This window comes from Rhinoraja longicauda, chromosome 8 (assembly GCF_053455715.1).
Source record: "Rhinoraja longicauda isolate Sanriku21f chromosome 8, sRhiLon1.1, whole genome shotgun sequence".
Taxonomy (NCBI): domain Eukaryota; kingdom Metazoa; phylum Chordata; class Chondrichthyes; order Rajiformes; family Arhynchobatidae; genus Rhinoraja; species Rhinoraja longicauda.
The window spans coordinates 74,712,028-74,728,536 of NC_135960.1; the positions used below are offsets into that span (position 1 = coordinate 74,712,028).

General features: G+C 43.7%; 1 protein-coding gene across 1 annotated transcript in view; it reads left to right on the forward strand.

Annotated features, from left to right (window-relative positions):
* Positions 1-16,509, forward strand: part of tyw5 (tRNA-yW synthesizing protein 5) — a 56,458-nt gene that overhangs the window by 12,388 nt on the left and 27,561 nt on the right. The window contains exons 4-5 of the mRNA XM_078404294.1: positions 5,720-5,764; positions 9,946-10,083. Of these exons, the coding sequence (XP_078260420.1) occupies positions 5,720-5,764; positions 9,946-10,083 (183 nt within the window). The remainder of the gene's footprint in view (positions 1-5,719; positions 5,765-9,945; positions 10,084-16,509) is intronic.

Here is a 16,509-nt window from a genome sequence, read left to right on the forward strand (position 1 = left end):
AATCAAATTCTTTACCTTCAGTCTGAATAATCACACGTGATACTGGATTAGCACATCAGATTTATTCCACCATGGGGTTCTTCCCGAGAAGATCTCCAGACACAACACTAGTGTCTGAAGGATGTGTAATTGGTCCTTGATTTCTTTTTGTCACACCTCTCTTTTTCTGTATAAAAAAGTAATCAATGGTGGAGAAGTTGTTGTTCTTCCCCTCCCCTGAGTTGTGGTCTCGTCAGACACTAGTGTTGTGTCTGGAGATCCAAACCATTAATATAAGTCACATGTTTTTAGAGAAACGCATCAATTTACCTAGAGTGGATTCAAAACGTTTCCTACTTTCACACGCACCCAAATAAGGAGTTGTTACTAAGAAATAAACTTTCTTATCTCTATAGACGAGCAATCTCGTAGCTGCATGACCTTGCTTTACTGTTTCAATACACAGCACTCGCAGTCAGACAGAGTAGTGGGAGAGGACAATAGCCCATCTCTTCTGTACACTCCTTATCATTCGTAAAGGGACAAACACATTCTGTTCCCAAGGATAACATTTCTGCCACAAGCATCCATCTTACTGCTTTCCACTAAAATAAGCATTCATTTTATATTAGCTAAAACAACAAAATAAACCATCTCTACTACAACAAAATATAATATCTCTAATTGACTATATCAGCTAATAGCATAGATTCTCAGTGTGAGTGGGCGGATGCAGTTTAATGTGGATAAGTGTGAGGTTATCCACTTTGGTGGTAAGAATAGGAAGGCAGAGTATTATCTGAATGGTGTCAAGTTAGGAACGGGGACGTACAACGAGATCTGGGTGTCCTAGTGCATCAGTCACTGAAAGGAAGCATGCAGGTACAGCAGGCAGTGAAGAAAGCCAATGGAATGTTGGCCTTCATAACAAGAGGAGTTGAGTATAGGAGCAAAGAGGTCCTTCTGCAGTTGTACAGGGCCCTAGTGAGACCGCACCTGGAGTACTGTGTGCAGTTTTGGCCTCCAAATTTGAGGAAGGATATTCTTGCTATTGAGGGCGTGCAGCGTAGGTTTACTAGGTTTATTCCCGGAATGGCGGGACTATCATATGTTGAAAGACTGGAGCGACTAGGCTTGTATACACTGGAATTTAGAATTTAGAACTGAGATGAGGAAAAAAAATTCAGTCAGAGAGTTGTGAATCTGTGGAATTCTCTGCCTCAGAAGGCAGTGGAGTCCAATTCTCTGAATGCATTCAAGAGAGAGCTAGATAGAGCTCTTAAGGGGGTCAGGGGGTATGGGGAGAAGGCAGGAATGGGGTACTGATTGAGAATGATCAACCATGATCACATTGAATGGTGGTGCTGGCTCGTAGGGCCGAATGGCCTCCTCCTGCACCTATTGTCTATTGTCTAAATGTTTCAGAAGGCTATGTGTCAAATGCAGGCATATGGGACTAGCTCAGATAAATGTCTTGGTTGACATGGATGAGTTTGGCCAAAGGGCTCGTTTTCATGCTATGTAACTGTATGACTCTGCTCGACTAGGTTAATTCTCGGAATGGCGGGACTGTCGTATGTTGAAAGACTGCAGCGACAAGGCTTGTATATACTGGAATTTAGAAGGATGAGAGGGGATCTTATTGAAACATATAAGATTATTAAGGGGTTCGACACGTTAGAGGCAGGAAACATGTTCCCAATGTTGGGGGAGTCCAGAACCAGGGGCCACATTTTAAGAATAAGGGGTAGGTCATTTAGAACGGAGATGAGGAAAAACCTTTTCAGTCAGAGAGTTGTAAATCTGTGGAATTCTCTGCCTCGGAAGGAAGTGAATGTTTTCAAGAGAGAGCTAGATAGAGCTCTTAATGATAGCGGAGTCAGGGGGTATGGGGAGAAGGCAGGAGCGGGGTACTGATTGAGAATGATCAGTCATGATCACATTGAATGGTGATGCTGGCTCGTAGGGCCTAATGGCCTACTCCTGCGCCTATTGTCTATTGTCTTTTGACCATGCCTAACTCATCTACCAACAGATGGTTTGTATCCTTCCATGGCATGACTCAAGTTAATTGTTTTATACAATGAAAGGGTAGCAGTATAAGATTGTAGAGATAACGTAAGTGGAAAATATTGGCAATAAATGAAGTGAGGTCTGAAACTACCAACAAATTGCAAATAAATTCCCCTCTGATTAATGCAGCTTTTGTTGTTTGCACCTGAAGAAATCAAAAGTTTATGACTTATTACTGTGTGATATTTATATAACTAGTAAATTGTAGCAAACAATGTGAGGCGTTTCAAGATCTCCAACACCTCCTCCATTGTAATAGACACAAAATGCTGGAGTAACTCAGCGGGACAGGCAGCATCTCTGGAGAGAAGGAATGGGTGACGTTTCAGGTCGAGACCCTAAACCAGCATCTGCAGTTCCGTCCTCCACGGTAATATTGATCTACTCCTGGATATCATTTTTTCTTCCCTGAACTCAGTAGATTCATATAAATATAGATGAAAAGTATTCATTTAAAAAAGACATTGCCCATTTCTATGGCTCCTTGCATAGATTACAACATTGATTGTTAAGGCGAGGTACTCTAGCAACCCTTTACAGAATATTTTGTGTTTCTCCGTTATCTTATCTGCCAGGCCTATCTCATGGGCCTCTATTTACCTTCCTAGTTTCCTCCTACATCTCATGCTCAAGGCACTTGCTTGATTGCAGCTGTTTTTCCTGGACTAGACTTTCAATGTCCCCGTCAACAAAGGTCAACTAATCACGCCAGCCTTCCCCTTCTTGACCTGAATATTTCACTTTTAAAAGTTTCCAACTTGCCAAAAGCCCCTTTACCAACAAATTGCTTCTCCCAATAAATCTTTAAGAGTTCCTGTATCACGCCATCAAAATTAGCGTTTTTCTCATTTCAGACTTTAACGATGACGAGTACTGTTTTGTAGGAAAATAACTGCAGATGCTGGTTCAAATCGAAGGTATTTATTCACAAAATACTGGAGTAACTCAGCAGGTCAGGCAGCATCTCAGGAGAGAAGGAATGGGTGACATTTTGGGTCGAGACCCTTCCTCAATCTGAGGAAGGGTCTCGACCCGAAACATCACCCATTCCTTCTCTCCTGAGATGCTGCCTGACCTGCTGAGTTACTCCAGCCTTTTGTGAATAAATACCTGTGACGAGTACTGTTTTGATTTATTCTGTAAGGTCTCTGCAGACCTGTTTTAAATATCCCTGTGGTTATCACCATGGTCCATACTTGCTTCCATTTTATGTCAGTACTGAGGGCTGGCCAAGCCGCCACAAGGTCGAGTGGTGACTCAGCATCAGGCATCGTATCCTGAGCCCCAATCATGATAACTGGAGACAATTACAAATAATTCAAGTGCATTTACTGATATGGCAGAAATCACGAGAACTTCAAAATAAATGGCTGAAAACACATTAAACTACAAGTAATTAAAACATTAAAATAAACAAAGCACATAAAATTAACATTGCATTACCCACAATCCTGTCAGAACCCCACTCTTCCTGGGTTTAAAGCCAGTGGTTCCTGTAAAGTGTCCCAAATGTATGGGTGAGTGGTAGAATCTGGGGAGAGTTGATGAGAAAAGTTGTGATCAATGTTAGATTAGTGGAGGTGGACGGTGGGTCGAAGGGCCTGTTTCCGTGCAGTATTTCTCTGACACTTTTAAGAGATCTTGCATTTGGAAGAAGAAGCAAATATGTTATCTGCTCTTGTTTCACCTGCCTTTCTTGAAAATACTTGAGGTGACCTGAGGCATTGTGAAAGGATGAACAAGGGTACTTCAGTCTAAACAGCTCTGCCTCTATGTCTTGTAGCTCTGCTCTCACCCCCCCCCCGACGAAAAAACATGGCGTTCTCCTGGTCCTTGTCTTTCATTCCACTAGCCTCTGCATCCAACAATTCTCCAACATTTCTGTCACCTCCATCGTGATCCCACCACCGGTCACATCTTCCCATCCCCGCCCTTGTCCACCTTCCGCAGAGACCGCTCCCTCCACAACTACTTGGTTCACTCATCCCTTCCCACCCGGGCAACCCTTCCCCAGGTACTTTTCCCTGCCACCTCAGATGTACCACATGTCCCAACACTTCCTCCTTCATCTCCATACAGGAACCCCAGCTGTCCTTCCAGGTGAGACAGACGTTCATGTGCACCCCGATGTAGCCTCGAGTGCATTGGCGAGGTCAAGTGTAGATTCAGCAGCCATTTCACTGAACACTTGTGCTCGGTCCACCAAGGTCTATCAAATCTCTCAGTTATCAGTAACTCAAATTTCACTGTACCTTAATTTGTACATGTGACAATAAATTGATCTTGAAATCTATTAACCATTTTAATTCCCCTTCCCATTCCCATACTGACCCATTCCCTTCCCCTTCCCATTCCCATACTATCCTCGGCCTCCACTATTGCCTCCACTATTGCGAGGGTGAGGACACATGCAAACTGGAGGAGCAGAACTTCTTATTCCACTTGGGTAGCTCATAATCTACGATATGAACATTGAATTCAATTTTAGACAACTAACGGAACCTCCTCCCCCCCCCCCCAAACCTTCCCCCTCACCTTCACCCCCTACCCCGGTCTCCCCTGTGCCCCATCTGGACATACCTAATTCTCCCCCACCCACATTCCTTCCTCTAGCTTCACAATTTACAACCCTTCCTCCTTTTGTCTCGCAACTTCTAGTCGCTCCAGTCTTTCATCTCTGGCATTTGTCCAACTATCTGGCTATCAAAACCGCCCTTCACCTATATTTATCTTTTACTTGCCAGGCTTTCTCCTGCCCCTCTTCTCTTCCAGCTTTCATCTCCCCCCTCCTTTCTCAATCTGAAGAAGTGAATAAAATCATGAGAGGAAGAGATCGGGTAAATGCACAGAGTTTTTTGCCCTGAGGAGGCGAAACGAGGACAAAAGGATATAGGTTTATGGTGAAGGGGAAAAGATTTAACAGGATTCTGAGGGGTGTCACACAAATGGTGGTTGGGTTATGGAACAAGCTGCCAGAGGAGGTAGTTGAGGCAGGGACTATCCCAACATTTAAGAAACAGTTAGACAGGTACATGGATAGGACATGTTTGGAGGTTTATGGGCAAATGTGAGCAGGTGGGGCTAGTGTAGCTGGGACATGTTGGCTGGTGTGGACAAGTTGGGCCGAAGGGCCTGTTTCCACACTATTAATATGACTTTAAGGATCCCAACACGAAACATCACCTATCTATGTTCTCCACAGATGCTACCTGACCTGCAGTTACTCCAGCACTTTGTATCGGAATGATAAGTTGAGCACAAAATTAATTGATTTGATTAACTTTGCTACATACAGTGGCTTCCCTCTGTTATTGGTCTTATTTTCTAGATGTCCTATTACTTGTGCGTGGTTTTGCATAAAAATAATCATCTGAATAATATTTTGCTTTTACTGTTACATTAAATTTGAAGTTCAGACAAATTTGGCATGCTGTCTTCGGGGACTTATTTTATGCTCACTTTCACTGTACATCAGCCCATGTGTTTTTTGTAATGGTTTTTGAGAATTCTGAAGGGAGCAGTCATGGAAAGTGCAACACTGCAGAGCAGTTTATCCCAGAACATTTAAATGACATTGAATATATTTATCTTTGATGAGTCTCATAATTTGTACAGATTTATGAGCTGATTGCCCTTATGACTAATGTGAGAATTGTTTTGTGTTCAGGATGAAAAGTACTACTTGCGGTCTTTAGGAGCAGACCCACGTAAGGTAGGGGACTTAAAATTATAAATATTTAGCAGGCTGCCGCCCCAAAACCTTCAACCGTTTTATAGTTTTCTCTTTGTGCTTGAATCACTTGGTAGTATCTTCAGTTATCCTATATTTGTAGTAATACTGTCAGTCTAAACAAATAGTGTTTGCAGGATATTTTCACCACAGGCATTGCAATGGAAATTTATCTCACCCTTGCTAGACTTGCACCATGTTACAGTATCCAACTAATTCTCAGTATCCTTTGAAATAGTTCGATGTTATAATTCAGTGCAAATTTAGGGATTGTAGACTTGGTGCAAGGTATAAGGTTTGCAGACTGGAGTAATGCTGATATGGTAGTGGAGCCCCCGTTACTACCCAGTTGCTGTGAGGCATCTATTTCGGGGGCTAGAACTGTAGCCATCTTACTCTGATCCAGTGAAATGGCAAGATAAATTTCCCAATGGGCCTTGACTGAAATAACTGACTGCCAATTAAAATGACTTGTGTGGTGTAGTTTTATTAAAATGTGCTTGTGATACAATTGGTTTAAATGTGCCTTGTGTACTGTTCAGATAATTTGAAATACAGTTGAAATACAATAACTCGGGTCTATGCTTGGTAGCTCTCAAATGTCAAATAATTAATCTGTTATTTTAAAAGATGCATAAACACAAGGGAAATAGCAAAACACATTCACATTTCTCTACTACACAAAGTGTCTGCTTTCCATCAGGGAACATTGGGAAATGAATGAATGAATGAATGAATGAATGAATGAATGAATGAATGAATGAATGAATGAATGAATGAATGAATGAATGAATGAATGAACGAACGAATGAACGAACGAACGAACGAACGAACGAACGAATGAACGAACGAACGAACGAACGAACGAACGAACGAACGAACGAACCAAGTGTGCATATACAAGGAACGTGTCTTGGTGCTCCGCTCACAAATGACAACACAAACATACAGTTAACAATTAAGAATAAAATTATCAGACTATTTCAAACAATTAGGAAATATCCTAATTTAGTTTGTCATCCGGATTCAAAAAGCATCTATGTTGAATTTAACCTTTATTACGAATTTAAAAAAAATGATGTTTGCAATACCTCGGGGGGAAAATGGCCAGAGAGGACAGATGCAAGTCGCTAATATTTTTGTATACAAGGCTTAATAAAATTTAGAGATGTCACATTGACGTGTGTTTCTGCACAAAAAAAAATGTGAATTTTGATTTACATTTTGAATTGCATCGAACGATATAAACTAAATACCAATATTACAGTTTTCAGGATGGGTTGAAGTATTGTTTATAAAATACCTGGAAGAAATTTGTTAATTGAAAAGCAAAATATTTGAGAAACATTGACAGTAATTGCACCAAAGATTTGAGATGAAAAGAGCATTTGTTGAGGTTTATGGCATTAGGGTGAGACAAAAATTTGGTGACAATTTTTCCTAATTGTAGTATGTTTACTGCTGTTAATTGCACTTTTTGACTACAGATGATATGCTAACATGCTTATTATCTGCTTAACATGACACATCTGTATTTTTTTCAGCGTACACTTCTTTTAGCGATGTTTAGCTACATTTAGCGATGCAGCATGGAAACAGGCGCTTTGGCCCACCGAGTCCACACTAACCACTCTCCACACATTAGGGGTAATTTTGCAGAGACCAATTAACCTACAAACCTGCATGTCTTTGTGGTGGGAGGAAACCGGAGCACCCGGAGAAAACCCACATGGTCACAGGGAGAATAGACCAATTCAACACAGACAGCACCCGAGTTCGGTCTCAGGCGCTGTAAGGCGGCAGTTGTGCCGGTTAACTTAAGTAGACAAATAGTATGTAAAAATTGACATACATTATCCTGGCTTGTGCAAAGATTAGCAACAGAAGAACAAAAGGGACTGTAGAGGCTATGACTTGTAAGCTTCCTGCAGGGGACCCTAATATTTGAGTAAAGAGTGCTTTAATATATACTTTTTGTTGCTGTTTAGCAGGATGCTCCATGTATTTCCTGTTTTTAATTTTAGCCCTCAGCAGGCAGTGGAATGCACCCTGAAAAACTGATTGTCTTTATTCAAAGGCTTTCATGCAAAGTTGATGATTATTGTCGTATGCAAATTCCTTGCAGGGGAAGATTTTTTTTGTTGGCTGTAATTATAATGAGAGATGTCAGCCTACAACAACTACATCCATGTAACAATTTGTTATTATACATTCCACTATTTTAGCAAGTGTGTTGAAAGGAACTGAAACATTTCCTTTGCTGCTTTAACAGAGTTGAAAGAACTTAATGGAGTCACAAGGATCTGCTGTTCACGGAATCTTGAGTAAAACACAAGTACTGGAGTAACTCAGCTTCAGTAACTTCAGTAACTGAAGAAGGGTCTTAACCCGGAACGTCGCCTATCCGTTGCTGCCTCATTTGCTGGCTTATTGCATAAGACCATAAGACATAGGAGCAGAATTAGGCCTTTTCACTCATCGAGTCTACTCCACCATTCAATCATGGCTGATCTATTTTTCCCTCTCAACCCCATTCTCCTGCCTTCTCCCCATAACCTCCCCATAACCTTTGATGCCCTTACTAATCAAGGATCTGTCGATCTCCGCTTTAAAAATATCCAATATCTTGGCCTCTACAGCCTCTGTGACGATGAATTTCACAGGTTCACCACCCTCTGACTGAAGAAATACCTCCTCATCTCCATCCTAAAGGTACACTTTTTATTATCAAGTTGTACCCACTAGACTATCCCAATACTGGAAACATCCTTCCCACATGCACTCTATCTAGGTATTTCACTATCTGGTAGGTTTCAATGAGATCCCCTCCCACACCCCCATCCTAAACTCCAGCGAGTACAGGTCCAGGGCCTTCAAACATTCCTGAAATGTTATCCCAATCATCTATGGGATCTTTCTCATAAACCTCCTTTGACAATAGACTATAGGTGCAGGAGTAGGCCATTCGGCCCTTCATGCCAGCACTGCCATTCACCGTGATCATGGCTGATCATGCACAATCAGTACCCCGTTCCTGCCTTCTCCCCATATCCCCTGACTCCGCTATCATTAAGAGCTCTATCTAACTCTCTCTTGAAAGCATCCAGAGAATTGGCCTCCACTGCCTTCTGAGGCAGAGAATTCCACAGCTTCACAATTCTCTGAGTGAAAAAGTTCTTCCTCATCTCCACTCTAAATGGCCTACCCCTTATTCTTAAACTGTGGCCCCTGGTTCGGGACTCTCCCAACATTGGGAACATGTTTCCTGCCTCTAACGTGTCCAACCCCTTAATAATCTTATATGTTTGGATAAGATCCCCTCTCATCCTTCTAAATTCCAGTGTATACAAGCCCAGTCACTCCAGTCTTTCAACGTACGACAGTCTCGCCGTTCCGGGAATTAACCTCGTGAACCTACGCTGCACTCCTTCAATAGCAAGAATGTCCTTCCTCAAGTTTGGACTCTTTCTTCAATGCCAGCACATCCTTCCTCAGATACGGGGTGCAAAAGCGCTTACAATCTTCCAAATGTGGCCTTATAAAGAAGCCTTAGCATTACATCCTTGCTTTTATATTCTAGTCCCGAAGCAAATGCTAGCGTTGAATTTACCTCTCTTACAACCGACTCAACCTGCAAATGAACCTTTTGGGAATCCTGAACCAAATCCCTTTGCACTTCCATTTCTGAATTCTCTTCCTATTTAGAAAGTAGTTTTTGCCTTTTTTTCAATGAGCATGACCGTAGGATTCCATTTGCCACTTCTTTTCCCACCCTCCCAAATTGTTCAAGCCCTTTTGCAGCCTCCCTGCTTCCTTTGTATCTTTGCATCATCTGCAAACTTGGCCACAACGCACATTATATTTTGTTAAAAGAATGTAACATGGTTTTTGATGTATTTTAATCTTTTCAAAAACACATAGATTATCTGTGCTTTAAAATAACTGAGCATTCTTCAAATGACAGCCAACAAAAATTGATCGCATTGATATATAATATAAATGACTTTTTGATTCTAAGTATTTGTTTATATATTCAGGTTTGGAATGTTATTTTAGATTAGTGACGTAAATTATTTTTCTCCATATATTGACGAAATATCTTTCTGATATATTGTCTGTGTCAACGAAATGGCTATTAACAAATGTCTTTGTCTTTAAAACAGGATGTTGCAGATATCACAAAACAGTTCCCATCTCTGGCTGACGACATCAATATCCCTGCCTTCTTTGACAAGGAACAATTTTTCTCCAGTGTTTTTCGAATTAGCTCACCAGGACTCCAGCTCTGGACTCATTATGATGTGAGTAGCTACTCTATCAGTAATAGATGTATCCAACAAGACAAATATTTTATAACGTATATCATTTCTATTAGCTTTTGGTTTGTTTAGGAAAATGTGTAGCTGTGTGAAGCCAGCATATTTTGTTCAGCCATGATGAGTGTGATTGTGAACATTTGCAGCCCATTAGGTATAGCTTTTTCTACAGATCTGTTGAATGGGTTTTCAGGATTTGGACCCAATGACAATGAAGAACTGGTGACATATATACAAGGCGGGGCAGCGTGTGACTTGGTGGAAAACCTTCAGGCGTTGCCATTTCTTTGGGCTAGCTGCTATCACATCCCCTCTGTGCTGAGGTGATCAGAACTGTAGTTTAGTTGTGGCATAAGTTGTGTTTTATCCAGTTTTAGCATGATCTCTGTTCTAGATCACCTCCACTGCCAGAGTGAGACCACACACAAACTGGAGGAACAGCATCTCATATTCCGCTTGGAAAGCTGACAGCCCAATGCTGTAAACATTGAATTCTTCCATTTTAGGTCATCTTTAACAGCACTCCATCCCCCACACGCTCTTTGCACTGTGGCAGTCCCAGTCAATATTTGGAAAGATAAAAACTCGCAATACTATTCTTGTACCTGTCATATATTTCCTCCTCAGATTTCCACTGACTATTGGGCAGCCTATTGTACAATCCCTTCAATGTCAGCACCCCCTTCTTATTTCTCATTGCCATCCATAAAGCTTCACTATACGCCCCAGAAATCTCACTATATATATATATATATATATATATATATATATATATATATATCCGTATGTAAATATATGTTTTTCTGTGATTTTGCCAAAACAGTAAACCATAGCGCCACAATTTATGCACCACCTTAATCACCGCTCTCGCAGCGACTCTTTATAACAAGTTTTATTTAAATTGGTCTCATTTCTTTTTAGTTAGAGACATTTTAAAGTTCAAAAATCTCATTTCTAAACACATTTTTCCAAGGGCTGCTGTGTGTCTTACGTCACCATAGGGCACGCATGGATTCTCTCTTCACTCGCACAAACAAGATGGACGCCGTTAGCCGAACCGCCCGCCCGCAATCAGGGGCTCCCCTCTCCACTCTCCCCTCGCTTCTCTCCTCTCTTCCCCTCTCTCCCCTCGCTGCTCTCTCCCCTCTCTCCCCTCTTCTCTCTCCCCTCTCCCCCACAACCGCCGCGAGTAATCCCAGCTCGGCTAGGCCCCAGCCGCAGTCGCGCTGCCCATCTCCAGTAGTCCGCCGCTCCGGGAGAGTAAGAGTGGGGGGGACAGGGAGGAGGAGAGAGTGGGGGTGGGAGCGAGAGTGGGACTGGGCAGGGGGACAGCGGGGGTGGGGGGAAGAGATAGTGGGGGAAATGGGGGTGGTGGGGAAAGGGGGGTTGGGGAGAGTAAGAGTGGGGCTGGGGGAGGAGAGAATGGGGGGTGGGGGGGAGGAGAGAGTGGGGAAAGGGGGAGGTCGTGGGGAAAGGGGAGGTGTGGGAGAGTTAGAGTGGGGGTGGGGGAGGAGAGAGTGGCCTCCTCAGTCACACTCTCTCCCCTTCCCTGCCCCCCCCTCTACGAGGAATGGGCCCAACATAACTAAAACTCTCATCTTGTACATATGTATGCGTGTTCCCGAAGTACAGCCAAAATGGTACACGATCGCGCAACAATTTTAGGCCCACCTTACTCACCATTCACCTGCGGTGTGCATTGATCAAGTTTCGTTACATTTTAAAAGTAATTAACTTATTAAACTTTAATAAATGCGCTCCCCCCCCCACCTGCGCAGCAGCGCCGGGAGGACCGGCGCCCGTCCCAGCGTGCCCCTCGCCTGACCTTCCTCCCGTGGTGCAGCGCGGTGGCAGAGGGTCAAAGAAGATGGCCGCCGGCAGGACGAAAATGCGGCTGCGCCTTGCGGCCGTTCTCCTCCTGCTAGCCGCCCGGGGCCGGGGTGATAGCTCCCTCTCCTCTTTCCTCTTCCCCCTCGCCCGCCCCCTGCCCCGGAGGAGTTTTAACGGCCCGGCAGCCGCGCCTGTGCAGTGGGGGGAGGGTTGCCTGGCCCGGGGGCTGCTGCCCTGCTGCTAGCCGCCGTGATGTCCGCCCGGGGCCAGGGTGAGTGGCTTCCTCTCCCCCCTCGCCCACCCCTGGCCCCTGGGGAGACTCCCTGGCTGGCAACGGGTTCACGGGTCGTCAGTTGGGGCCACAGGAGAGGGTTGGACCCCATGGGGGTTGCCGGGCCCGCAGGAGAGGTTTGGACCCAATGGATCCACAGGTCGTCTAGTATCTTTGATGTTCTTCATACTGAAAAACATGCCTACTCCTCTGCACATATCCCCTCTATCCCTAATGTAGCATTTGTGCACTGGCACATTGAACTGCCACTCCTGTCCCTCCCTCTGTCATATTTTAGCAATAACTAAAATATTCCATTCACATGTAACATCTGTATGGCCTCTTGGGTCAGTTTTGCCCTACTCCCTCCCATGCTCCTGCCTGTCCTGCCTACTCAACTTGCTCTCTTTAACATCTGTATTTGCCTCAACTTCCTATCTGCCGCATCTGTGTTTTGGGTCCCATTTCTAGTCTAAACCATCCAGTAAATCCCCCTGCCAAAATAATAGCCCCCTTCAGTTGTGGTGCAACATGTACCTCTTGTCGAAGTCGCATCTGCAACAGAAGAAATTCTAATGGTCCAAAAATCTGAACTCTATTCCTGCACCATCTCCTCGGCGATGCATTCATCTGCCCTAACCACCTTTTCCTCCTCTCACGAGCACATGCTGCTGCGAGTAATCCAGACATTCCTGCCCTTGAGGTTCTGATTTTTAATCTTCGGCATAATTCCCTTTTCTACCTTTATTGTTGGTACTGAGATGTACAACGGCCTCTGGCCACTCCCCCTCCCCCTTGTGATTTTTATCGTTCAGAAACATCTTTGACTCTGGCAGTCAGGTGGCAACATACCATACCATCCTAGTATCTTGTTTGAGGGTACAGACATATCTGACATAACAGATATCACAGTATCCAAAATGGTATAAGCACCTCGGATGTTCCTGAGTGATTCCACATGCAGTTCCAGCTGTTCAATGTGGTCAATCAAGAACTGCAGCTGGACATACCTCTTGTAGGTGTAGTCATTGGAAATTTCCCCTACCTCCTAGGTAGGCACAAAATGCTGGAGTACTGAGTGCGACAGGCATAATCAGTCTGAAGAAGGGTCTCGACCCGAAACATCACCTATTCCTTCTCTCCAGAGATGCTGGCTTGTCCCGCTGAGTTACTCCAGCATTTTGTGTCTACCTTCGATTAAAACCAGCATCTGCAGTTCTTTCCTACACATCCCTTCTCTCCTATATCCTCGTATCATCTGCAAACTCATTAGAATATTTATGTCCAAATTATCAAAAAAATACCCTGTCAAGGAATGGATCTAGCACAAAGGTTTGCAAGACTCCTCTACATTTGATCTATAGTTTCTGAAACCATTATCCTTTGTTTCCTCCTACTGAGCCAATTGTGTCCCATTTGCTACTTTCCCATGGATTGCATGAACTCCCGATCAGTTTGCCTTATGGAACTTCAACAGATTCCTTACTATTGATCATGAAAACTGCATCATCTACTGCAGTCATTGACTCTTATTTTATTTAACAATTCAGTATTCTTCAGACATGCCTTCCTTAACAAATCCATGCTCACTTCTTAATTGATCCACGCCCCACAAAATATTAACTTCAATCAGGTCTTCAATTTATTTTATAATATTTTTCCCGAAACCTGCGTTAGGTTGATTGTAGTTATTCTATATATTTCTTCCTTGCTTTTATTAAACATTGTCAGTTTTCCATTCCTCCTGCGCCACATCGAAGCCAGAGAGGATTAATCTCCTTTGCTTCTTCTTGGATATTTTTTTCAAGGCCAAATATGTTCGCTGCCTTTGTTGTCAGTTACAATATTTCATATTCTTCCTCCTTAGGTTTGCATCAACTAACTACTGTGAAGATAGCCAAAAGATTTTCATTTAGAATCTAGTGTCTTTTAAGGACCGTAAAAAGTGTTTCCACGTCACCTGACAGTCTGCAGCCCTCTGTTGCCTCTACCGATCATCGTCTAACTCTATCTCCACGCTCCCTTCCTTCCCGCTACCTGGCTCCATCTACCCATTATACCTATCCTCATCTGGTTCCACCCATCGTCTGCCAGCTCTTGTCTCTTGCAATCCATCCTCCTGGCCTCTTTATACTGGCTATCTCTCCTCCACACACACCTAATACAGTCATGACCTGAAACGGTGACCATCCCTCTGTCTCTACAGATGCCACCTGACCTGCTGAGTTCCTGAGGAATGAGAGGGGATTTTATAGAAACATATAAAATTATAAAAGGACTGGACAAGCTAGATTGAGGAAAAATGTTCCCAATGTTGGGCGTCCAAAACCAGGGGCCACAGTCTTAGAATAAAGGGGGGGGGGGGGCATTTATAACATATAACATATATAACATATAACAACTACAGCATGGAAACAGGCCTGTCCGGCCCTACCAGTCCACGCCGACCATTCTCCCTGACCTAGTCTCATCTACCTGCACTCAGACCATAACCCTCCAATCCCCTCCTATCCATATACCTATCCAATTTACTCTTAAATAATAAAATCGAGCCAGCCTCCACCACTTCCACCGGAAGCCCATTCCATACAGCCACAACCCTCTGAGTAAAGAAGTTCCCCCTCATGTTACCCCTAAACCTTTGTCCCTCAATTCTGAAGCTATGTCCCCTTGTTGGAATCTTCCCCACTCTCAAAGGGAAAAGCCTACCCACGTCAACTCTGTCCGTCCCTCTCAAAATTTTAAAAACCTCTATCAAGTCCCCCCTCAACCTTCTACGCTCCAAAGAATAAAGACCCAACCTATTCAACCTCTCTCTGTAGCCTAAGTGCTGAAACCCAGGCAACATTCTAGTAAATCTCCTCTGTACCCTCTCCATTTTGTCGACATCCTTCCTATAATTTGGCGACCAGAACTGCACACCATACTCCAGATTCGGCCTCACCAATGCCCTGTACAATTTCAACATTACATCCCAACTTCTATACTCGATGCTCTGATTTATAAAGGCAAGCATACCAAACGCCTTCTTCACCACCCTATCCACATGAGATTCCACCTTCAGGGAACAATGCACAGTTATTCCCAGATCCCTCTGTTCCACTGCATTCCTCAATTCCCTACCATTTACCCTGTACGTCCTATTTTGATTTGTCCTACCAAAATGCAGCACCTCACATTAAACACCATCTGCCATCTTTCAGCCCACCCTTCCAAAAGGTCCAAGTCTCTCTGTAGACTTTGAAAATCTACCTCACTATCAACTACTCCACCTATCTTAGTATCATCTGCATATTTACTAATCCAATTTGCCAGGTGAGAAGAAACTTTTTCGCCCAGAGAGTTGTGAATTTGTGGAATTCTCTGCCACAGAGGGCAGTGGAAGCCAAATCACTGGATGAATTTAAGAGAGAGTTAGATAGAGCACTAGGGGCTAGTGGAATCAAGGGATATGGGGATAAGCCTCCTCTATGGCTCACCTTCAAAAATCATCAGTAAACTTCAATACATTCAAAACTCCGCTGCCCGTCTACTCACCCACACCCCGATCCGTGACCATATCACCCCCGTCCTTTACAAACTCCACTGGCTCCCCATCCCCCAGAGAATCCAGTACAAAATCCTCCTCATGACCTACAAAGCCCTCCATAACCTGGCCCCATCCTACCTGACTGACCTCCTCCACAGGCACACTCCCACCTGCACCCTCCGCTCTGCTGCTGCCAATCTCCTATCACCCCCCCTCCGGACCAAACTCAGATCCTGGGGGGACAGGGCTTTCTCCATTGCTGCTCCCACGCTATGGAACTCACTACCCCAAACCGTCAGAGACTCCTCACTCACCACATTCAAAACATCACTGAAGTCTCACCTGTTCAGTACTGCCTTCAACCACTGAAGGTCACCTCACCTTCTGTCTCCTTTCTCTGTTCGTTTACTTATTTATCTATTTATTCACTTCCCTATGTTCTTTAAATCCCTGTAAAGCGTCTTTGAGTGTATGAAAAGCGCTATATAAATGTAATGCATTATTATTATTATTATAAGGCAGGCACGGGTTATTAATTGTGGACGATCAGCCATGATCACAATGAATGGCGGTGCTGGCTCGAAGGGCCGAATGGCCTCCTCCTGCACCTATTTTCTATGTTTCCTGCAGCAATTTGTATTATTGCTTGCAATAAATGTTTGTGGTTAGCCTATCCCTTGTGATGGCGACAGAAAGATCCTAAAGGGAAGAGTCAGAGAGGGATTATACATACAGGTGAGCACCAGGCCATAATCTCTCAGACCATTTCTGATTTCATCAC